Source organism: Prionailurus viverrinus, chromosome E3, assembly GCF_022837055.1.
Source record: "Prionailurus viverrinus isolate Anna chromosome E3, UM_Priviv_1.0, whole genome shotgun sequence".
Lineage (NCBI taxonomy): Eukaryota > Metazoa > Chordata > Mammalia > Carnivora > Felidae > Prionailurus > Prionailurus viverrinus.
In genome coordinates, this window is record NC_062576.1 from 13,041,133 (window position 1) to 13,066,546 (window position 25,414).

At 43.0% G+C, this 25,414-nt stretch overlaps 1 protein-coding gene across 4 annotated transcripts in view; it reads left to right on the forward strand.

Annotated features, from left to right (window-relative positions):
• The first annotated feature begins 268 nt into the window (after positions 1-268).
• The window catches only part of AUTS2 (activator of transcription and developmental regulator AUTS2), a 1,124,374-nt gene continuing 1,099,228 nt past the window's right edge, over positions 269-25,414 (forward strand). For all 4 annotated transcript variants that reach the window (XM_047838413.1, XM_047838415.1, XM_047838416.1 and 1 more), the window contains exon 1: positions 269-1,798. In XM_047838413.1, coding sequence (XP_047694369.1) covers positions 1,490-1,798 — 309 coding nt within the window. In that variant the 5' untranslated portion in view covers positions 269-1,489. The remainder of the gene's footprint in view (positions 1,799-25,414) is intronic.

Sequence of the window (25,414 nt, forward strand, 5' to 3'; positions counted from 1 at the left end):
GCCAGCCCCCAGCCTTTAGCTTTCTACACACTCTACAACTGGGGAGGGGGCGGGGGCGGAGGGAGCCCAGCGGGCCACGTGATCCAGCCGGCCGGGGCCGCGGGGGCGGGAGCGCGCGCCGAGCGGGGCGCGGGGAGGGCGGGGGCGCGTGCGCGCGCGCGCGCGCGTGCGGGCGGGCGCGGGGCTGGGCTGAGGCGGGCGGCGGCGGCGACGGTGGGCCGGCCGCGGAGGGGGAGGAGCGGGAGCTGAGCTAGGCGGGCGGGCGGAGGATGGGGCCGTGCCCGGGCTCCCGCTGCAGCCGCCCGGGGACACGCCGTGCACCCTCCGGCTCGGGGCTCTCGCGGCGGCGGCGGCGGCAGCGTTAGCGGCGGCGGCGAGAGCGGCGTTCCCGGCGCTTCCTGGCCGCGCTTCTCCCTCGGGCTGGGCGAAGCGAAGAGGCAACGGCGGCGGCAGGAGGCGGCGGCAGCGGCGGCACATCGGTGTCTCTCCCGCTGGAGATTTCTTTCTGCTTTCCTCGTCGACTGACTCACCCCCCTCCCTTTTTTGAGGAAGGGTGACCTCTTCTCTGGGACTGGAAAAAATTCTTTTTTGAGGGGAGTGTGTGTGGGGGGGTGGGTGGCAGCGTCAGGGTCTGCTTCTTCTCTTCTTTGATCTCCTCTCCTCCCCCCTCCAGGACCGAAAAGCGAGCCCCACAACTGCTCCAGCATCCTCCTTCCCTTCCTCCACCTCCCTTCTCCTTCCACCTCTTCCAGTTTCGCCCTCTCCCCTCCCAATTATTTCATTATTATGCTTCCCTCTCTGGGGGGTCTCGTCCCTCTCAGGTCGCTCGGAAGCCGTGGCCTCCCTTGGAAGCATATCTTAAAAATTTTGGAGCCTGGGAGTGAGTTTTCTCTGAGGCGTGTGTGAGAGGCGGCGGGGGTGTTTTCCTGCGCGAGGGGCGGGTGAAGTTCATTGCCCCCACTTTCCCGCGACCTTTTCGGACCCGGTTTCGAATCGGGGGGCCGGCGTTTTCGGGGGGCTGGGGGCGCGGCGGAGAATGGCCGCGGGGAGGGCTCCCCGGAGCCTCCCAGTCTCTTGATCAAAGCATTCCGCTATTCTGATTTATTGCCTGCTTGGTGAGTTATTTTTTTTTTTTTTTTTTTTTTTTTTTGCCTCTAAAGGAGACCTGTGTGTTCAGCCATTACTTTGCTCGGCGCTGCTCACAGGAATCTCCGACCCGCGGTGCTGTGGGGAGCCCCGCACTTGGGCTCCTCGCCTCTCGCCCTCGCTCCCGTCCCTCCTCCCTCTCTCCGCCCCTTCCCCCTTCTCTTTCTCCTCTCTTTCTTCCCCTCTCTCCCTTCTTTCGGCCGCCGTCTCCCCCGCGCCCTCCTCGGGGCGGAGGGAAGCCGAGGAGGGGGAGGGAGGGGTTGGTGTCAATTTTTTTGTGTGGCCGCGGCCGGAGCCTGTGGCGGGCGGGCGGCGAGCGGGGAGACCCCGGCGCGGCAGAGCCATGGATGGCCCGACGCGGGGCCATGGACTCCGCAAAAAGCGGCGGTCGCGGTCGCAGCGAGACCGGGAGAGGCGCTCCCGGGGCGGGCTGGGGGCCGGCGCGGCCGGCGGCGGCGGGGCCGGCCGGACCCGGGCGCCCTCGCTCGCCTCGTCGTCGGGCTCCGACAAGGAAGACAATGGGAAGCCCCCGTCCTCCGCCCCGTCCCGGCCCAGACCCCCGCGGAGGAAGCGGAGAGAGTCCACCTCGGCCGAAGAGGACATCATTGATGGATTTGCCATGACCAGCTTTGTCACTTTTGAAGCGCTGGAGGTAAGGGGGACCCCCCTCCCCCCCGGTTTCCCTTTATGCACGACCCCACTCGGCTGCGCCCTGCTCCGCTGCCTCCCCCGCCGCGCTCCGGTCTGTCTGGCTGTCTGTCTGTCTAGGCTGAGGTCTTATTGTTGGGGGGGAGCTGGGGGGCGCGGGCAGACAGGCAGCGGGAGGGAATCGCAGAGCCGTGCCTGGTCTCCTCGTTTTCTCGTTGTCGCTCGCCTTTTCCCTGCGCCCCCTCCCTGCACCCCCTCCTCAGCAGATGGGCAGGGAGAAAGGGGTTCAGGCATCACAACAATGCGCCCCCCTCCACGGATAGCTCTGCCCCTACTCCTTCCTCCTCTCCCTCCCCAATCATGGCTTCTTGGCTGGTGGAAGTCTCTTTGCTGGGTTTGGGGCGCCTGTGGACGCTTCTCTGTGTGCTTTCTACAGAACCATATGTCCGTGTGTGTGTGTCTGTATAGTATATACCTTTCCTGGTCCTGGGTGTCCTCGGGACTGGAGACTGATGGGGTTTTGTGGTTTCTTTGCCCCCCTCCCCTTTTTTTTTTTTTTTTTTTTTTTTTTTTTTTTTGGTGAAGCTGGGGAAGGGGGCGTTTTCTCTTGGTTGGGAGAAAAGGAGGGAGGAGGGGAGAGAAGAGAGGAAAGGATGGAATATCTCTATCTCTGTGTATTCTGTGTGGGGCTGTATTGCAGAAAGGGTTAATTATATATATAATATCATCTATACACATACATATACACACACACGTGTGTGTGTGTGTGTGTGTGTGTGTGTGTGTGTGTACATGAGCAGTTTGGTTAAAGGACATAAAAAGGTACACCAGGGAGGACTGGTGGGAGGAAAGAATAAAATCCTAGCTGGTATCTATCTGAAGGGCTTGTCACCCAATTGTCCCTCTCCCTTTCCTTTTTTTTTTTTTTTTTTTTTTTCTTTTTTTTTGGTGTGTGTGTGTGTGTGTGTGTGTGTGTGTGTGTGTGTTCTCTTTTTCTTCCTGATTGGCTTTGTGTGTATGTGTATGTATGTCTTTCTTTATTCCTTGGGCACCTGCAGTGTTGATTTCCAAATGCACATTTTCCTGCCAGCTACTGGCTCCTGGGGGTGGGAGGAGGTGGGTAGAGGGAGACTGTCCAGGGGCCTGGGGGAAACTATCTTTACCTGCAGAGATCATATTTGGTGCTAGCATCAGTCATTGGCCTCCACAGATGTAACCCCCCTTTCCTCCCCCCAACCTCCCTGTCCCCACCCCCAACACACCACACACACAGAAGGCTTTGAGATTCTGCAGAGTTGGTCCTGCTTTCTTAAGCACAAAACCCAGATAGGAGTTGGTTTCTAGTATTTCATGCACCTGGTGTGATGGTTTGACGTTCCTGAAGGAAACTTTTCCCTTTCCTTCTGGTTTTTTCGCTGTTATTATGGTATTGTTTGAGATGATCGGGTGTAAGCTTTGTTAATGACAGCTTAAATCTCACATGCAGTAACCGTACAGGTTTAGATTGCTGGTTCTGCGTGTGTGCTTGGGTGTCAGGTTTAAATATTTTTAAAAAGGAAGCTTTCCTGTCAGGGTTGTTCTTTTCTGTTTGAACTGCTTTTTGGTTGGGCCGCTGGTGGTGATGGTGGTGGATGGGGGCCAGTGGTTGGGGAGGAAGGGAGATTGGTGGTGATGGTATTGGTGGCCGTAGATTTTGATGTTAGTGATTGAATCAGTTACCCTTTGGTTCTAGAACTGGTGATTTATTGGCTAAAATGGATCTTACACGATTATTTTGAGTGTTGAGGCTCACCACTTATTAGGATAATTCTAACTGTGGCTTTAACTTTGCCAAGGTGGGAGGGTACTGTACAGCGTGACTTCTTTCTCTCTTTCTGTCTTTCTCTTGTGCTTTGAAATAGATACTGAAATGGCAGCATGTATCCTAATAGAAAATGCTGCCTAGAATTTGGTTCACCATTGCTTTCTGTGATTGGGTTAGGACATTATTTGTAAGAGCTGGTTACAAGTGGTTCTGCTTTCTGCGTGGTCCTCCTGGGTTGCTGTGTGGCCCCTTACAGTAAGTAAGCAAGAGGGGCCTGCATTTTCCCATGAACATTTTTGAAGGCCAAGTAGAGGGAGGTATAACTTATGCAGTAGTTTTTAATTTTAATAAGTAGATATTTGATTGGGCTTGCGAAATTTAGTCCATTTGGCTTTTGAGAGAAAATGTACCCATTCTAGTTTCTTTTGGGTTTAAAAAACTTAAGTTTTAGGAAAGGTCGAGTTCAAAGTGTAGCATCAATACCATTCCTTTCCTTACCGTGATTGTTTTTTCTGCTACTTTTCTAGATCAAAACCCAGGTTACTTTGGTTAGCTGAATGCTGTGCTGCCATCATATCTAAATATCATTTACATATCTGTAGGTAGATCTAAAAGGCCTAACTTTTTAAAAAGCTTCTTTAAAACTTTCCACAAAGATTTAAACACACACAGTAGTAGAGACAGTAGTATGTATAATAAACTCCAGTATACCCAGTGCCCAGGTTCACTAACTACCAACTCATGTCTCATCTGATTTCATCTGTATCCCATCTACACCCCCTTCCCAGATGGGATATGAAAAATAGGTAAATATTCCTATATGTATGTAATGGTAATGACTCAAAACAACAACAACAACAAAAAACAACAAACAACCCAGAAAACCAAAACCCCACCAGAAACTCTATAGTAGTACCATTATCACACCTAAGTAAATTAACATCAGTTCCCTAATGTTCTCAACTATCCTGTTAGTATTCATTCACATTTAAGAGGCCTGCTTTTGTAGGAAAGATGTGAATAAACTTTTCATACCCAGAACACACAGTGGGGAATAAAAATCATCATATATGTCTGGTTCTATGGGAAAAGGTAGATCTGTTTGCTGCTTATCACATTTGTGTCCCTGTTGGATGGTCAGACGTATGTGTATAACGATCATTGAAACCTCTGGTGTCCTCCTGTTCTCAGTTTACAAGATTTAAACTGAACTGTCACCAATAAATGTGAGGATTTATTAGGAAATCGGCAACTAAACTATGAACTTGGACAGAAATATATGTTAATGGAGTGCTTATAAATGTTAGGAATTATTATCGATGCCAAGAGTTACCATAGTACGTAATATGGTTTTGTGCCTCGTGTTTAGAAATGAAATCAATTGTCACCACGTGTCATCAAGGCTGCTGCTAGTAGGATGTGATAAGAAACTAGAAATCTTGGCTTGCACAGCTAGGCTTGTAGCTTATGCTGGTTCAGAGCAGTAGCTGGCACACTGTGCTGTTGCATACTTAGAGTGTTAATGGACTCGTTATTTGACTCTGTGATTTTGTCCTGAGTAGCTCGTTTTGACTTTCCTTTTAAAAAAGAGGCTCCTAAGTTCTGAAGAGTGCTGATAAAAACTGTTCCAGTTCAGCTATGGTTTTACTAATGCTGGAGTAAAAGCAAGAAACTTGCCTAATGAGAACTTGCATTTTTATGTTGATTATTTTTCAGTATTGTTTGATTTTTTATTTAAGGTGATGAAAGCTGTAGGGGTAGTTTGAGAGGTCCCAGACTTTATAGGCAGGGAAACCGGCTGAGGTGCTTTCATATTCTGCAGGGATACTTGTCTCAAGTAATTGTGCCCTGAAGTTCAAGTATATGATTGTGAAGAGTCTTATGATAGAAGATAAGAGGGTAGGTGAGGAGGCTAAAGTTGAACATGGTGTTCTTTTCATTATGCATTTGAGAAGCAGAATTACCATTTCGATACCATATTGTTTATTTGAATATTCTTTGAATGATGGGTTGAGAGTGAACATCCAGATACCATGCCTCATTTTTTTAAAAATGGCTTTCAGCCAACAAAGTATAAATGGAAATTTGGGGTTCTAGTACTGTCTGTACACTGATGTGCTAGATAATATTGCCTTTCTGTTTTTATTAGGGTTTCTTTCTGTGTAGTCTTGATTAGGAAGCCACATGAACACCATGGTTGAAAATTTCCCTTTACAAATCCATCATTTCCCCCCTCTTTTATGCATGGGTTTTAAGGGCAGCCTCTATATGTACAACTGACCAAAGATGAAGTTGGTGGGATTAGCAGACAGAAAGCCAGTTGGGAGTTTTGTAGGCTTGTGAAAATGAAGGAAGAGTTACTTCTGCTGGTTAGAGGATCAAACCAAGACTCTTATGTGGTCTTCATTTCCGAGTAGTTTCAGGGCTTACCTAAACAGTGGTAGCATAAATAAGCCATACAGAATTTGAAGTGCTTACGACATGCCATGTTAGTAGGCTCTTATAATTTAGTGTGGTCGAATCTCACTTATTTCAGTTGCTTGAAAAACATTAATCATGTTGCTCGTATCAGTCAGCAAATATTTATGGAGTGCCTAGAAAGAGTGCAGGGAAACCTAAAATATATATAGTACCTTGAAGGAGTATGCAGTTTAGTTGATAAACTAAGCCCAGCACCTTTAAAATAATTTTGAAACAGGTGCTCGAATGTCTAATACCAACTAAGTGCAGTAAGCATTGAGAGTAGGAGTAAGGAGATAGGCTGAAGTGTTTGAGAAAGCTTCTTGAAGAAGGGGCCTAGAAGTTTGAAGTGATTTGCATAGATAGGGAAATGGGGGATGGAGAGAGACTTCCAAGAAGAAGGAATAGTGAAGAAGAACAGAAACAAGAGGATTGAGAAGGTGCTATTTGATGAGGGCTTGGGGGTAAGGAAGAACTGGTAGAAATGAGTTACAAAATTGTGTAAGTAGGTGGACACCTGTGCAGACATCTGTTCCAGGCTTGGCCCTCCTAACTAGTTGAGTGAGTTTGGGAAGTTACTCTCTAAAAGCATAATTTTCTTCATCCCTTAGTTGAGAAGTTTAGACTAATTTTAGAGCAAACGTACCCAAGTTGGAAGGGAACCTAGCTCTGCTGGATGTTCATAAGTGGTGTTCCAGATCAAAAAAATGTAATCTACCCTCAAGTAGTTTTGGAACCTGATGGGCAAGACAAAATTAAACGGGTGGCTTGTTCTGCCAGAATTAAAAGCCTTTTCATTATACGAATGCGAATTTTGAATATCAGAGAAGACAGTGAGATGTGCTTTATTTCCTTGACCACAGGGCACTCTTTTTTACTCTTGGCATTGTAACCCCTAATCCAATATGGGGAATGCTGCAAAGCATCTCCAGGGTCCTTTCCAGATCTTGGATCTTGGTGATCTCTCAGTCTAGGGGTGAGTGGGCTGGTGATAGATGACTTGGAAAGTCAGGCTCAGAAGTTGGAGTGGAGGCTGCTGCTTAAGTGTGAATGGCAAGGGGAAGGGGAAATGTAAATAATGATGGTTAGTTCACTTCTCCTGCTCCCTTGTCCTGCCTGGTGTCAGTGCTTTCATTGATTGTTAGCAACCCCACCATGAGGTGAATGTTGGTGAGTGATTCTCATTAATAGCCCTTTCAATGTGATGGCGGCCCTGATGCCAGCAGTTCTGATGCCACCAAGCTGCCCTCCAGCCAGTGTGTTTTATTGTCTCTTGGTCCTTTCGGTTTCCTGTATTGCTGCTTTTTAAGCAAGCTGGGAAGGAAGGTTGGATGACAAAGGAGGTTGACAGTGATGTTAAAATAAAGGTTTTAAATTATCTGCCTTTGGCTCATTTATGTATGAACTGGTAGTTCAAGAGAGGTCAGAACCCTTCTGCTGTTACACAGCCAGGGAAAGCTGTAGAGCTCTGTTTTTGGTGGATTTTTCAGTTTCTATCTTAGGAAGTTTGGGATGGGACTACAGAGTAAATGGGTCAGTTCTAGCATTTCACTTCTGAAAGTATGCCTGGGATCTAGGATCTGAGGAGTTTCTAAGTGGTGAGAAAGTTTTCCTAAAAGGAAGAGTGGCAATAGTGTGCTTGGTTATGAATTCAAGTATTTTACTGTGTGTACTGAATTTGAATATTTTACGGTACAAAGCAGAGCATCAGTGAGATGAGGTTGAAGATTGTGATATGGTTCCTTGTGGCTTGTGTTACTTGTTGAGATTGACTACTTCACTTCTTTTTTGGAAGTAGATAGGATATAAATGAATCCATACATTTAAAAAATGAATCACAAAGTTAGTGATTGCCTTTGATCCTCTGACAGTGTTCTCTTGAAAAGGGGTTAAAAAAACCTGAGCATTCTGCATGATTCAGCGTTGAGGGTGATAAAGAGATTCTGAGACTCTTCTATGCAAGTCCTATATATACTGTGAAAAATAAATGGCGATTGTTTAGTTTGAGAGAAGGTTAGGATTAGATATGTCCCCAAACAGAAAATAATAGTTGAGGTCAGCTGTTAAGGAATAATTTAGGTCCCAGTGGCTATAAGATTGGGAAGCTTTGGGACAGAGGTCTATAGCATTTCTTGATAGGAGGGTATGTGCGTGTGTGTGTGTGTGTGTGTGTGTGTGTGTGTCTCCACATGCAGAGGGTGGAGGATGGTGGGTTGGTGGCTTTACATTTTATTTTTATTTTACCCCTATGCTGTGATTAGTCAAATACTTTAAATGTAGACTAACTTTGTAAAAGTGCCTCGTGTTATTTTTTCTCCTCAAGAAACCACACTTTTTTTTTCATGGTTAATATTAAACCTAATATTCTGTAGATATAGGAAAAAAGAACTTCGTGCTGGGATAGCAATTGGTCATTTGAGGAAGTTCTGAAAAAAAAATCAAGTAGATTTTGAAGTTGAGATTTGAAAACGCTCAGACAGTTGAAGTTTGGAAGAGCAAGATGGGAATTAATTTGGTGAAACCCAAGACAGGAAGGGATCAAAAACAATGTAGGGACATTGTTAGCTAGGTCAGAACCATTTTTCTTACATAATTTGTATGTGTTCCATGAGTAGATGAATGCAGGTTTTTTTGTTTTTGTTTTTGTTTTTGTTTTTTTCACCTGGAAGAGGGGCATAGAATTTTATGCTTTTGAGACCCTAAATTTGTCTTTGTTCTTCCAGGTCTGAGCTGTGTTCTTTCATTTTTTTCTAACCAGCCTACAGGGTAAGGGGGTATGGTGTCATTAAGTTACAATTGTAAGGTTACAAAGAACAGGTCCTCTTTATGCTGTTAGTAACTGAGGAGGGGGAGAGTGGGTTTCACATAGTCTGGGTTTGTTTGCTTGCTTAGGAGGAGACTAGGCAAGTATAGGCTTCTTTCTGTGGCTCAGTCATCTTCAGGTCTCTGGTTCCATCCTTTGCAAGGTGACCTGTAGCCTGCAAGCATGTGTCTTGCTGCTTTCTTTGCAGGCATTTATTGCACAAATTGGTGCATATAGCAGTCTCATCATGGGATCCAGTTAGATTCAACTATCCATTGCTTGTCCCCTTCCTTCCCTCCCTCCCAATTTCCCTCCCTTCTTTCTTTTTCCTTTATGAGGTAGAACTATCAAAATTATAAATGCAGTTACTAAAAGCTAATAGATTTAGGAACTTGTGGATGAAAGGTGAACATTTTAATATTCCACACTTTTATCATTTGAGTTTCACCTGTCTGAAGGACTCGGATGTGAGGGAAAATTGCTTGCCACAGTTTTCTGGGCTATTTCAGCTCCTCATTCTGATTTCCCATTCATATCTGAGCTCTGGTTAGAGTTTGCCTGAACAAACACCACAAATTACCAACTAGTACAAACAAATAACATTTTAAAAGACTTGACTGTCATTTTGGCTTGCTACTGTACCTCATGGTGCCATATCTCCTTATACCTTTATTGGAGTCCTGGAAAGCCCAAGTGTAGTAAAATGGAGTCACAGAGGAGAAAGGAAGAGCCCACAGTTTGTAAGTAACAGCAAATGGCTAGTACAGGTTGGGATTCATTTTTGCCAGAAAGCCTTAAAATTGCAGGTACTTTGTGATTGGTATTAACTGAGGCATTTTAAAATGACCAGGGCTGGATACAGAAGCATGACCCGTGAAGACAAATTGTGACTCTTGGTTATGTGGGTGAAATCTGATACTTTACAATGGCAGGGAAGTCTGGGATAGGGTTTAAGTCAATGCCAGGGTCAAGTTGTGATGATACCAGAGCGATGTCGTTTTCCTTGTCCCCACACCTAACTGCCACTGTAGCACAACACCAACCTCCCAACCTTATTTCAGGTTTCTCTGTAAAGTTTCTGATGGCAGTGATATTTTAGAGCTTGAAAAGAGAAATTAAGAGAGTCCAGTATCTCAGTTATCCCTCAATAGTTATACTGAAGTAGACATTTTTTGGTTGTTTGCTAGGGTCCCTGTTCAGTTTTGCTTGCTGGCTAAAGGTTGTTGGCTAAAAGTTGTTCAGTGGCTATTTTTCTGGAGTAAAAAACTAAGTAGAACAAGAAATAAGGAAGAATGAAAATGTAAATCATTGGTGAGGATTAGATTATCACTTGTTTTCTGGCCACAAGCTAGAAATTCCAGTATTCTGCCTATTTTCTCTGTACCTGTTCAGTTGACAAAAATACAAGGGTCCTGGATTGTGTTGTTCTAATAAATGATTTTTTGTTGTTGTTGTTCAAGTGAAATTATACTTTCACTGGGGCAAAAGGGAAAGCAGGTGTTTGGTATTGTGCATTGCTGTGAATTGCAAAGTTTGTTCCTTGCTCATTGGTTATGGTGATCAGTTTGATTACTTGTCAGAGTTACATTTTGAGATTAATGTGCAGAGCTACATCTTTAGGAGGTGTTATCCTAAAGTTAGGACTCCAGTTTTTTTTTTAGAGCAGTCTTAATCCATTTCACTCCAGCCATTGTTGGCTGCTGTGCTTTCCAAGCTGTCAGTGGCATTAGAGGCACAGATGTTGTCTTTAGTGATGTAGTTCTACCTCTCATTTTGCAAATGAAAACACAGCCCAGAGGGGTTAATTGACCTGTTCAAGATCACACTGGGAGTTATGGCTCTTACTGTTACCCAGTGAAACTAGGAGGCTGCTTCTGCTTAGTAGTTGGATTCCCAAGGATTGGGAATTTAAAAGGAGGTTTTTAAAAAACAAAAATAATAATGCAAACGAGGATGAATGCTTGTAAAGCTTCCTATTTTTTCCAAGAAATTTTCTGAACTCAGTATCAAGAACCTTTTAAAAGCATTCTGCTTCCCCCCAGTGTATCACCCTGGAATTCATTGGCCTTTCTCTGTGGGTACGTTAGTCTTTTCTAAATTCCCTCCTCCTCTACTCCCCATAATGAGGACATAAATGAGAAAGTAAATATTAGAGTGATGATACAAGAGTTTCTCATTCTAGAATGTCCACTGGAAAGATGCAGTAATTATTTGGGATATAAGATGACCTCAATGTGGCCTACTTAAAATTTTAACATGTTTTATTTGGATATAATATTTTCTTCAGCCCAGTAATCCAGAGAAATTCAGAGCCACTTAATAGCATTGGTGGCAGAATATTTGAAGTGGATTTAGGAGTATAGTTGAGTTGAAGACTCAACCAAACTTTTCTTCTGAAGAAAAAAGACTCAAAATATTAAATCCATATGACGTGTTGGCTAAGGCATCTTGCCTGTTTATTGCTGAACCAGAAAATTTATAACAACTGTTTGTCATGTGTATATATTTATAGCCATTCATATAATGAAAAGAAGTTTTCATGAGATTGTAATAACATATCAAGATGGATGTAATTAAAACAGAAGCAGATTGACACCCTGAATTAAATGCAAACCATAAACCAGGATACCTGAGCATTGTGCCTTACATATTTGCTAAAGGGGGCAGTCAGCCAAATATGCAAATAAAAAGACATTGATGAATTTCCCGGGATGTGTGTGTGGTTGCAGAGAACCCAACTATTTTATTAATCTTTTATCAAGCATTGTTTAGGTTTGCAGCAGCAATGGAATGTATTAATTTGGCAGACCAAATAGCTTAGGACCAGAAAGTAGGAAATAATAAGGAGAAGACATGATTGATATACTGCTATAAATAACACATGTGACTGACAGAGGGGCTGAGTAATCTTTAGATCTGTGCTTGATGTCATTAATGGAGTTGTTAAACCAGGATGTTTGAGTCGAACTTCAATCACTGAGGCTACCTCCCATTTAAAATGCAGACCTGTCTCTAGTTACACTCTGAACTGATATGTTGACAAAATTGGTGTAAATCGAATTTTTGTAAATTGGATCAAATGCACCAAGGGAATCTTACTGTGAAAAATATGAGTCTTTTTTTTTTTTTTTTTTAAATCAAGTATAGTGCTTCTCTGCAGGGAAGGTGGGATTTGAGTAGAGTGGGTCTCTTTAGATGGGCATTGCTTTCCTTGAGACACTTTCCTGCATGTGTTCCCTGTGTTCCTTTAAGAAAGTGACTCTGAGGTTTGTGTTTTCTGTTCAGGTTTCATACCTCACTTGGTTGGTGCTTCCAGAAATAATTGGTGGTGATTTGAATAAACCCAAACCATTCAGATTTCAGAGGGTAGTTTTCAAATGCATGCTAAGGAGGGCTTGTGGCTATGAATATGGAATATGATTTTCATGTCTGTTCCATGGGGGAGTCCAGGCATGTCATAACCACTTCAGAGTCATGATTGTATAGAAACACCCTAGCTATAATTTTTCGATATGGCAGTTCAGTTTTAAAATTGTAAAGATGCCAAATGCAGGGCTGTATTGTTATTAGGGAAGTCGGTGACATCTGTTATATCTTGTTAACCAGGGGAGGAAAATGCTTTAATCAAAACATCTAATTATGCCCTCTCAACTGATGAAAGATCTTTTGCTAAATTTTTGGAATTGGCCTTAATGGAAGAAGCTGGCCTCTCCAGGAACTGTGAAGTAAATTTCCTCTTTTTTTGAAAAATTCTTATCCTTAACCATGGTGATATAGGATGTTTTCATTTTGTCAAATTGTTCTTATACTGTGTGTTGAAAATAGATATTTTCAGAAGTTGTCTAAGCCAGCATGAAATTTTGTTTTTTTCCTCCTTCTCACCCCCATAGCGTGTGAGGTCCCAGAGGGAGTTTAAATATCCAGATGTGAGCCTAGGAGGATATGTGGTGGCTCAGAGCCACCTGGGGAGGGAGCAAATGATAATTACAGGTGAGAGGCAGGGGATAATTCAGTCTCTGTGCTGGGAGGTGCGATTTCACACCTGAATGTTGAAACCTGCTATGCCTAGACAGTTGTGTTGTTTTAAAATTAGTTTTATTAGTCTAATATAGAAATGGACCAGATTGTTCCAGGTCACTTTTAGTTGAAGGAATATAACTGTTGTTAAATATTGATTCCAGAAGTATTTCCTGTGTTTAAGAGTAGTTTCACACAGTAGTTGAAAATATCAGAAACTGTTTAACTCATCCTATCTGCACCACTTCTAGCTTCCGTGATCACTTTGTAGAAAATTGTTAAATATTTTGGTAATGCAGCTTACCACTTCGAATCAGACTTCAAAGCCTATCCAATAAAGGCATCCCTTTCTATATTTCAGCCCGTAGTTAATTTTATCTGCAGCTATTTTGTTTCCAGCATCACTGATGATAGTGATGATGATGAAGATGATGATGATGATGATGATGATAAAATTTATTGATAGTCTTAATGCTGGGATATGGATTAGGTCAGAGAAATGCTTTATGCCTTAGCTCTGAGAAGTATTTCATCTTTCTGAAATGATTTTCCCATAGATTGAGATCTTGGGGCCAGCCTAAAGAAGTTTTTGAAGCATTGACCATGACACAATGTACTCTGTGTTTTATTTGGGATCTGGTGGGAAGTTCAGGTGCTATTAATTTTTTCTTGATCTGTTATATGTTCTATAATGGCTTATTGTGTGTCCCCTGGGAGTGTGACTGGAACCTTGGAAAAGACAGCTAGAATTTTTTTAACTTAAATTTCTAATATATTGTTTTATTTTCCTCTGTCCTCTGCCTTTAGTCTCTGTACTCTCCCCACATGCATCATTCTTGGGATATTTGAGGCTCTCAGGATTGCTGCTTCCTTTACTCAGTAATCCATGCATAGTAGGTACTCAGTGCTTATTATCAGTTGACCTGGTTGTACAAAAATTCCATGAAAAGACCTTTTTGAAAAGGGAGCCACTATTTACTGAGTATTTACTCTGGGCCAGGCATTGTGCTCAGAATTTTTCATTCATCATCTCATTGGAGCTACCTTGTGAAAAAAACAAGTGATTTCCGTGTCTTACAGTTGAAGAAACTGAAGCTCAGAGAGGTTAAGTCAACTTGCCCAGCCAAGGTCAGTACAAGAGAGGCAGGAAATTCAGTGGTTTATACCTGGCCCAAAGCTTGCGATCCTCACCCCTTTCCACCTTTCTTTTTAATGCAGATTCGTTTTGTGAGAGAGTCCCAAATGGGTCTCTGGTAGACCACATTTGTTCCTGGCTGCTGAAAATTGTCTTGATTACAAAGGAATTTTCTAGATAAAATAATAGCATTTAGGGAGGGGAGAGGACCTCACCATTTTTGGGGAAATTCTTTATTTTCTTTTTAAGTGTTGGAGTTTACAGTAGGTGGCTGCTACTTACACCGTACAACTCCAAGCATTTTGTGGTTCTCCCTCTCTTTTTTTTTCTCTCTCTCTCTCTCCCCCAACCCCCCCTTCACTGTTTATCACTGTATTAAAATCTGACCTTTTCCCAGGTCACTTAGCTTAGGTAGATTTTAAGCCTTTGTCAAAGGCAAGGGTTCAGGCTTTTGTCTTGTGTGATTTTGGAAGTAGCACTTCCCCTGGCAATGTATCTCACAATAAAACAGACCTTATTGCTAGGTTTTTGTTTTTGTTTTTAACTAACAGGTACTCCATTTTTCCTGATGGAAAACCGTACTAAATAGTTCTTTGTGTTTCTTGATATCTGTATCTTGAAGATACCTGGTGACAAATAGTGCATTATTTCCTCAGTCATTGTTTCCTTTCATTATTCTCAGCACAGTTGTGAATCGGTCTCCCCCTTTCCCCATTCTACTGTGTAGAGGTTTGTTTATGTTACAAAGAGTATGCTAATGAATGTGACTGTTAGATTTGTTTCTTATGGAAATCCCAACTGTGATTAGAGTACTTTATTTATTTATTTATTTATTTATTTACTTATTTATTTTGTGAAACCCCCTCCTCTTCTCTGGGCCAAGATGGGCCTTGCAAGTTCTTGGTCCAGGACTTTAGGATTCATACCTGGCTAATCCCTTGAGAAGTAGTAAAACACACGTACTCACTGGGCCTGAAATTTCACAGGATATCTGGGTGAATATGAAGATCAGTCAAGTCAAACATTTCTCTGAACGGTCTCTTTTTTGAAGATAGGCAGTTTTTTCCCCCGGAACTATCATGCTCTGAGACATGCAGTATTGCCCCTCTTTCCCAACTCCTTTGGTGAGAGCATGGTTATCCTTTGCACATTCAAAATGGAAACACAGTAGATTTCAGTTTTTAACCCAGTTTGTGATTGTAGGGGAGACCCAAGTCAAAGCATATCTTTTAGAATTTAATTGTAAAAACCCAGTGTAATGGGAACCAGACCTTTAAGTCCAGGGTTTAAAAAGTGATCTCTTACACCTGAATTTTATATATGGTAAAATATGAGTTCTGTATTACCTCTAGGGCCTGTTTCAGATTGTGAGCACTCACATAGGAATTGTGTGTTTTTAAACTTTCAAGAGGTTTAATTATAAACCTCTGGTGGTTTATAATTCCCCGTCGTGATGTTTTCGATTAAGGAAACAATGTGGAGAAGGACTAGTAAAAGATGGGTGTCGGCTCCAGGACAGTGAGTGCCCTCTATTTACTGTTTACAGATGAACGTTACTTCAGCATTCTTGTTATAGATTTCTACATCTGCTGCCCATATTTCATCTGTACCCTTATTTCGTTTAATATGTGTACCTGGGATTAAGGACAGAGAAATATGTGTGCTCAGGCTGATTTTGAAATTACACTGTTGAAATACAGCCCATATGGCCATTGTAAAATGGTTAGTACTGCATATAATTGCCTTCCCAATGATGTGCTTTGTCATTACTTCCATCTTCCAAGAAGCACTCCTGTAGTATGCTGACAGCAATGGCGTCATTAGAAAACATATGGACAGGCAAAGGCATTAAATTGTCTTTAGTTTAAGGATTAGATTACAGTGTTAGAGGATGGGTCACCACACTTCCAGTTGAACTCTTGTTCAGCACTGGTAGTCTGGATGCTGTAGATTGCAAAGGTCCTGTTGACTTGTTTGCAGAGTGTTTTTTATATCTTCCCTGCAATTTTGAGGAGGTCTTTTAGCTGTTCATAAGACCTCATCACAATATTGTAGCCAGTTGGCTTCTCTCGAGTGTTTCTTCCAACTGTTCATGCCTCCTGCCGAGTTTTTCTCTAGGACACTCTCTCCACCTCTGTTTTCCTGTGTGTAAGGTCATTAGATGAAAAAAGAGACTAAGTAGTGGAGTCAGGAAGCCACCAGGTGGCTGCCATGTTGCCCAAATTTATATCCTCCATTGTATAACATCTGTCTCCTCATTGGTCCTGACCTCACTGTCCTTCTTCCCTCTTCCCCACTTAAAAGCAGTGAGAGGCAGGTCCTAGAGGCCCAGGGGCCATGTGACAGCACATGGAAAGAGACACCCTTCAACCCTTGTCCCGTGGAGTTGGAGTTTTTTTTCCTGGCCATCCGTATGTGTCTGTTATTTGGTTGTAGATATTTTAGGGATGCAGCGGTTCTGGGACATAGTATGCTTTGAATTTGTAGTGTACTTTATGCAGCTGTAAGTGAAATCACAGAATGGAAAGTCACTCATCAAATTTAATGTTTCTCTTTGGAGTTTAACAGAAATAATGTGGACTTGGAGAGTTTCTGAGCAATAAATGACTTTGGAGATCACTTGGTCAGTGGTTTTTGGGTACCTCAGGGGCACTGAATCAGCTGAGGGGAGGCCCGGACCTCATTTAACCAGAACTCCATCTTTACCTGTTGTACCTATTAGGGTAAGATTCTCTTTGGGAAGTATCTGGATTCTTTCATTTATTCTTCTATTCAAGAAGTGTTTATCAATGCTTCTGTTTGTGAGGCAGGCAGTATTGTAGGCACAGGGGATGCTGTAGTGACTACGAGAAATAGATATCTGCTATAAGAGAGGCTATATTCTAGCAGGGTGGGGGACATGCTATAAATTATGAACACAAATATATTGGGTGCTGATGGGTTTTTAAAAGCAGGATAAGGATAGGATAGTGAGAATCTAATATGCATATGCAGCTGTGCAATTTTATGGAGGGTAGTTTAGGTGGGCCCTCTCTGAGGAGGTGGTATTTGGACAGAAACCTGAAGGAAGTGAGGGAGCAAGAAATGTGGATGGTCAGGGGCAGAGGATTCAAGGAGAGGGAAGCATAAATGTGAAGGCTTTAAGGAAGGAGTGGCTTGGTGTGTGGGGAGCTCAAGAAGGCCATCGTGGCCAGAATGGAGCAAATGAGGAGTGGGACAGAGATGGGGGAGGGGCCTGTAGGAGCTTTTAAACCAGTGCGATTGAAGAAGTTTAAAAACAGCTGAAAACAATTGTCCAAAGCTCTCATTTCCCAGCTCAGTAAAGTCTTTGAATTTTCCCACGATCACCCAGCTGGTGTTAAAACAAACCCAGATCTAGAACTCACATGTTGTATTCCTTCATGGAAGCTTTCCATTGTACCTTGCTGCTACCATTCCAAGACTTCTGAGCCACGGGGCATCTGTTTTGGAGGCCAGAAGACTTGTGTCTCCTCTCCTGTTTATCGGTATGCTTTTTCTAAAAGACATGCTTCAAGAATATACAGAATTCCAGGGGTGCCTGGGTGGCTTAGTCAGTGAAGCATCCAACTTTGGCTCAGGTCATGGTCTCAAGGTTCATGGGTTGGGTTCAAGCCCACGTCGGGCTCTGTGCTGACAGCTCAGAGCCCGGAGCCTGCTTTGGATTCTATGTCTCCTTCTATCTCTGCCCCTCCCCCACTTGTGCTCGGTCTCTGTCTCTCAAAAATAAATAAATGTTAAAAAAAAAAAATTAAAAGAATGTACAGAACTCCAGGACCCAGTCATCATTAATTGGGAAATAGCTGTGTTCTTCAGTGCCAGAATCCACCATCATTTGAGTAATTATTTGAATAACAGCAATAATGGCTAATATTTATTAAGGGTTCATTGTACCTAGAACATTATCGCATTTAACCCTCACAGCAACCCTGTAGGTAACATATTACTCATTTTAGAGATGAGGACACTATGGTTCAGAGAAGTTAAATAACTTCTCTATGGTTGTGTTGCTAGTCTGATTCCAGGGTATGTACTGCCTCCCTGGTGAGGTGGAGGGGGTGCACTGGTCTTTGATAAACTTTTGCTGGAATATGCTCTTCCCACCCCATTTGAAGATGGCTCTAGAGCTGAGCCCTAGAAGTATTATACTGTCTTGTCACAACCCCCTTTCATGTCTGCACATATTTGATTATAAAGAGGATTTCACAACCAGTCTGGCTCAGTCCTGGCAACTCTGCTGATTTTAGGTGGATTGCTGGTTAAGCAGATACCTTCAGTCTTTCTGAGCTGAATTTGGAGCATTTTTCAAGACCTGTGCTGTGAAGTGTGTTACAGAATTTAGGCCAGTGTTTTCAAGTCTGCAGACCCAATTGAATTGGTCTTGATTTTTTTCTCCTCCAGTGAAGTAAAAGCCTTAGACACCACTAGTGACTATCTATACTCCTTAGGAATGTAAAAACCATCTTTTTAGTATTTGTGCTTTTGAAGATCAACATATGCTGAGCTTGCTATAAAATATATTTGTGTAAAAATATGTATGTATGTGTATAGAAAGCATAACAATAACGAATACCCATGGACCCACCACCAGCTTTAACAAAACTAGGCATTTTACCATACTTTTCTTAAAATGGCAGGTTAGCTTTAATGTGTACTGTGTGAAGGGGAAGCGAGTGAAGAGCAGGGGTTTCTCACTTGGCTACACGTTAGAATTCCCCTGGAGAGCTTAAAAAAAAAAAGTCCTCATACCCTTGGGAGGGTAGAGGCAGTCCCTACCCCATCATCAGAACTTTAAAAAGCTCCCTGGGTGATTCTGTTGTGCAGTCAGGGTAGAGTACCTGTCTGGAGGAAGGTGTTCGTTTTTCTTCACTGGGTTTTCTCAGGTGCCCAGTACCAAGCCATGTGATTAATGAGCGGTACTCCCAGCCTTTATTTTTCATTTTTCCTGTTGAACTTTTTAATGTGGTCTGCTCTCCAGAATTCTCAAGGGTGATGTCCTCCGGTGCCCCTTTCCTGATACTATCTCCCCCCCCCTCCCCCCCCCCCGCCCCCGCCAACTGGGGATACATTTACATATTTGTTAGAAAGGATTTAGTGATTAGGAGTTGAGGCATTAGAGAGGGAACTCAGAAATTCAGAAGTGTTGGGAGCTGTGGTTGCAAGTGGGATGAGCTGAACGTTATTATAAAACTTAGAAGTCAATGGGGACACAGTGTTTTATTTAGAAAACTTGGAGGCACATGCATCTTTATAGGAAGGCTGTGAGCCGTCTGGTGGTAGTTGAGGGCTTTTTTTTTTTTTTTTTTTTTTTTTTGGCCTGAGTCACAGCTTTATCGGTACTATGTGGGTTAAGATGTATAGTAAGGTATGTTCTGCCAACAGAGTGGCCAGCTCTGTGTGGACACATCTGAGACTGTGACTGTGACATTTTCAGAAGTATTGTCAACTCTTGATTATTTGGGGCCTAATTATCTCCTGTGGGCCTTAGCTTTCCAGGGCACCCACACCTCATCCGGTGTGTCAACACCCTCATTCGTTCGATAAATGCTTATTGAGTTTCTCTCTGTGCCAGGCACTGTTTTAGCCACTGGGGTTTGTAAACAGAGCCCCTGGCTTCAAGGAGTGTCTTTCTGTAGGGGACAGGGGTGTTACATTCTGGTGTCATGTTGTCCCCTGGCATGTTTAACAGAGAAAAAGGTGTGGTGGAGCTGTAATTCTCCTTCATTAAGAGCTCTAGGGAACCATTTGGCAGGTAAGAAGTTTGCCCTCTCTCCCTGTGACGTGGTTCAGTCATTTTGGTTACAGATGTTTTCACAAATGTGTTCCTTCAAGAGAGGCTGAATGCTGGGACATTGAAGTTTGGAGGGACTTTTGGAATCCGTTGAATTTTATTAGTTACCAGCTTTAAATGAGGGGAATGACAGCTCAGGTCACCATCTTGCAGTTTCTGAGTTTGAGCCCTGTGTCGGGTTCTGTGCTTTTCAGCAGGCTCAGAGTCTGGAGCCTGCTTCCGATTCTGTGTCTCCCTCTTTCTCTGTCCCTCCCCGACTCACACTCTGTCTGTCTCTCAAAAATAAATAAAAACACTTAAAATTTTTTTTAAAAAGTGAGGGGAATGAAATAGACCTACAGTTTAAGATTCAAGCTTAGGGAAGATCCTGAAGAAATTACGATACTCCACTCTCTTTCTGTTTCAAGTGGAATCCTCTAATCCACCTGTGTTCTCCCAAATTCGAAGGTAAGGAAGGTAGAAAGGGAAGGTTTATTTCTAGGGCTCTGTACTGGGCCAGGCTCTCAGGTTACTCTCACTGGGAAGACCTAATCAGAAGTGAAGCTTAAATCTGTCACCATCTTCCACGTGGTCAGGGAATCAGGCACTGATGAGTATCTTTGGATTCCTGATAGAGGGAATGCATTAGAGATGATTTTTGGAGTCAGTAAAATGGATCATGAGAAGAAAATGTAAATAAAGTTTGAGGGGAAAAATACTGAAAAAGAAATCTTACAGATTTTGGGTTAAGTGGAGGAAGAAAACAGTGGTAGGATGTGATTTCTTTGCCTGGATCATTGTCTTTACCAGACATGGTTGTTGGCTAAAGAAGGAAAAATAAATCTCCTCATATAAAGAATGCTTTACCCCTGTAAGCTCATTGAAAAGAATCACCTGGAATAATTAAGAAACCCAAATATATATAGTTTTATAAGCTTTTGGATTGCAAAAGTAGACTTTGACTTCAGTGTATGAAAGGGTGGGTGGGAAATGAAATTTTTTTGTTGTTGTGGCTCAAAGGATAACAACACTTTGTTTTTCCAGTTTAGGCTTTTCTGGTGGTTTTAGAAATCTGTGCGTCTCCTATCACCGTGTGTCCAGGTGGATAGAGTCCAGTAGCATACCTGCCCCATAGGGACTTATTTTGGGAATAAGGGCAGGCACTTCTGAGAGTTTACAGAAGTGAAGATGTGCACCAAAACATAGGGAGAGGTATAAGATGTTTCTGTTTCTCCTCTGATTAGGAAGGATATGAAAGTACTTAACTGTCAACTTTATCTCCACTGTCAACTCAATATTGATGTATCCAGTAATAATAATGGGAACTAGCATTTATTGCGTGCCTACTGTGTATGCTAGGTATTGTTCTAATTGCTTAATTCAGTTTGTGTAATCCTCACCTGGCGGTCTGGTGTGGCAGGTATGAACCCTGTTTTGTAGGAGAGGAAACAGCTGCAGAGAGTTTACACCCCAGGTCACAGGGTGTATTAGTGGTGGACCCCGTACATTGTGGCTTCAGAGCCTGACTTGAACTACTGCATCACTGCACCACGGGACTAATAAATACATGCTTCTCAACTGTTTTATTCTGATGCTTTTTTTTTTTTTTAATGGGGCTTTTGACCCTTTCTTAATCCCTCCCCCTTCTGTGCATGTTTTCAGAGGTGATCTTACTCCCCCTTAGGGCTGTCACCTTATCACAGATGAGAAAATGTAGATCTAGAAAATTATGTTATGTAACTGCTCTGTATGACCTAGTGCGTGCGTTAGTGGTAGGGCTGGGATGTGGAACCCAAGTTGCCTAATATATAGGTCACTGCTTTTCCCACTGCACTGCATTGTTTCCATTAAAAATTTTTTTTCTAGCTGAACTAAAAATTTATAAATTTAATTTGTGTCACTCCTGTGGGTGAACTAAATTAAAATAGCTAGGTACTGTGTGATTTCACCCTAGGGAGGAGGGTGGTAGACACATTTTAGAGACTAACATTTGCCTGTGGGGTTATCTGACCTACTCCTGAGGACGTCTTTCTGGCCTTTGGGAGGTTTACCTAAAAGGGGAGGAAAGTGTTTAGAGGAAATGCAAGAGCTGGCCTCAGACTTGAGTTTTACGTGATCTGAGGATTCATGGAAGGGCAAGTGTTTGTTTTTTCTTTTTTTAGATTTAAATTAGTTGTATCCCACTGGAGGGTAAAGTTAAAAAGACCTAAATGAAAAAAGAAAAAGACCTAAACGCAAGCCTTCTTTAGTTACATTTCCTTGTGTGGCAAATAAGATTTTAAAAGGAGGGTGGAAAGAGCCACCTTGAATCTTGGTGTTTGGCTTTTTGTTTTTGTTTGTTTTTTTTCTTTGGGTCCTGTGATTCCTTTTGTTGTAACCTCTTTCCTTGGCTAATGCTTTGTTTAAAAACAAGTGCTCTGGTATTCTAAAACAAATTATCCAGCAGGCTCCCTGATTGTGCTCTCAGATAAAAGACCCCAGGGTAGTGCTCTTTCTATCTTTGAATTGCTGTTGTCTGTGCATGCCCAAAAGCAAAATTCAGTTTTACTGCAGTGCTTCCAACCCAGATTAATGTGGTTGTCTAAAACTAGGGAATATGAATTTGAACGCAGAACTGTGGATTGTGTTTAACCCTTCAAAGGTACCTGATGGGAGTCAGGTCTGTAGTGGGTAGCAGTTTTGTCTGGGGTTAGAAACTTGGGACTCCAGTTGTCTTCGAGTTTTCAGCCAAGTGACTTTGGTCCTGTCGTTAACTTTTAGGGAAATCTAAACTCTCAGTGTCACAATGATGCTAATGAGAATAGGGGCAGACTCTCAGACTGTGGAAAAGCACAGGTTCAGATTTTGCCAGTGACCCCAAATCCCATGTGGCTACAGATGAGTAATTTGATTTCACAGTTTCTAAAATTTTAAGGAGGTTCCCAGTACAAGTAACTTAGTGATTATAACTTCATATCAGAATTCCTTGTAATTCTGGGGAAAACATTCACGAAAGCCTCAGCCGAGTATTTTATGTATTTGATGAGAGCACCCTTTCTGTTAGTAAGGCTTCTATAAAACTTTTCCAAATAGTTACACTTCCTCACCCATTTTGGGTATGGAGAATGGGGATTGGGTGGTTTCAGGCTGTTGGGAACCACAGGTTCTTCTTGCCTTGTGCGGTGGTTTTGAAACCCCCGGTTGTACATGTGCATACCCCAGGTAGCTTCTTAAACATACAGGTTCCCGGGTCCTGTTCCTCATCTACTGAAAGTTAATTTCTGCTGTGTGGCCCTGGCACATGTTTTTGACAACCCCCACCCCCCAGGAGTTCTTTTACAGCAAGTCCCCTGCACAGAAGTTTTGGAATTGCTATTTTAGAGAATATTTTTCGGTGTTTTCTTGGGGCGGCAGTAATGGTAGCGCTTTAAAATAATTCCTATGCAGCCAAACCTTTTCTGAAAATAAAACACTCATGCCTATTTGGCTTTTAAATTTTACTTATTGTGAAGTAGAACATATCCTAAAATAAGTATCGTGTGCAGCTCAGTGAATTATCACAAAGTAAACACCCAAGTAATCAGGACCAGGCAGTAGAACATTGCCAAAAATATTTGATTTTTATTCCTCAAATTTATGCTTCCACCCCTTCCTTCTCTTCAAATCCCCAAAATTAGGCAAATAAGGAAAAGTTGATAAAACATTGTAATAAGGTACAAATGAAAAACATTCTGCCTTTCTGTACTGGCTTCTTCTTTTTTTATTTTTTTTTTTATTTTTTTAAATTTTTTTTTTTCAACGTTTATTTATTTTTGGGACAGAGAGAGACAGAGCATGAACGGGGGAGGGGCAGAGAGAGAGGGAGACACAGAATCGGAAACAGGCTCCAGGCTCTGAGCCATCAGCCCAGAGCCCGACGCGGGGCTCGAACTCCCAGACCGCGAGATCGTGACCTGGCTGAAGTCGGACGCTTAACCGACTGCGCCACCCAGGCGCCCCAAGTACTGGCTTCTTCTTAATTTTTCTCACTTCTGTAAGTTTTGGTGATGTTAAGTTTGTATTACCTTTGTTTTGATTCAGCCTTTATATCAGTTCCTGACAGTGACTGTCTATTAACGCTTAGAGCATATATCAAGATTAGGCTCTAGGTCTATCTTTTCTGAAATCTAATTCACTGAAAATATTCTCATGATAGTTTTGAAAAATGTAAAATGACAGATTTCCAGCCCTGGCAGTTATGACTCTGGTAAACAAATGAGTCTTGTCATGACCGCGCCGGTCGCCTGGTAAACATGCCTCGCTGGCCAAATGCCTTTTATCTTGGTACTTGAGGAAAGGTGGCCTCTTAGTTAACAACAAAAAAGTCCGTCCTTTCTCTCCACCCCAGAATAATCTCTCTCGATCCGTTCCATTTGGAGCACTTAAAACCAAAGGTGATGAAGTGCACTGAGGTTGTTTTTCCCTTTTGACACTTTAAGAATCATTAGATTCTTGGTGGGACAAGTTCTGTTTAACAGAAAGCTTGCTTGTTTTCTTTGGAAGGGGATACTTACTTACCCTATAGGGACCGGCAGCAGGCCCTGTGCGGGAGCTGTGTTGGGGTGAAGGGAGAGAGCTGCAGTCTTGGGCCGCAGGCCGTAGTGACTAATAATTATGTGCCAGCAGCTGCACATCTGTCCTTCCCCAGCAGGCACGTGGGTTCTGTGGATGTAAGAGCTGCCGCCTCCCCCGCCCTACCTCACACTCCCCCCGTCCTGGTTATCTCCAGTATCAACTAAACAGGTGACAAGACTCCAATCACCCTGCCTGAATGGCTTTCCATCTTTCCAAAAGTACACCAGAGGCTTGTTTTGTTACAGTACATTGATTAAATAAATATTCCTGTGTGCACAAAGGAACTGAAATCTGTTATGGCACTCTGCAGTTATCTGTCCATTAGTAGCAAAGAAACTATGGCCCGTTTTCTCCCCTCCCCCCTCCTTTTCTCCTCTCCACCAGGCAGATTCTCAGAGGTGCAAGTAACATAAATTATCTGACCTCTGCTTTCAGGCACGTGTGAAGCAGGAGGGGTAGTGTCATGCACTTTGGTGCCGCATGCCATTGGGTAGTGCCCAAGGTATATGGATAATAGAACTTGAGTGATTTAGATTCGAAGGTTCTTTCTTGCTTTGGGGTTGTGGGACCTTTGTCTCTCCCCTTCAACTCTTAGCAGAAGTAGATTCGGGAAGGTCTTTCAGATTAGCTTGACTTTTTTGTACAGGGGAGGATGCTTCTGGTGTTGAAGTAGTTCTGTGTGTGGTGTCAGATGTGGAAGCCACAGAGCCTCTGTGAGGCTCGGTCCCATTGTGTTTATTTGTGTATAAGTACCCTTGAAATGGCAGTGACCGGAGGGACCCATACCATTTGGGCAGATAGCCATAGTGACAGTCAAGGGACAGGAATTGTGGTCACAGTGGGCTGGTGGGTTTCCTTTAGTTTTTCAGGATGGGGGTGGGACTTGCCAAGATGAATGCATGTAGATAAGAAACACGGCTGAGTTAGGAAGTGTTGTTTGTAATCCTTTACCTGTAAGCTGTCAGGCATCCCAGTAACAAGGGATGCTTAGTGCGCCAATTGTGAAGTGACCAGTGCTTT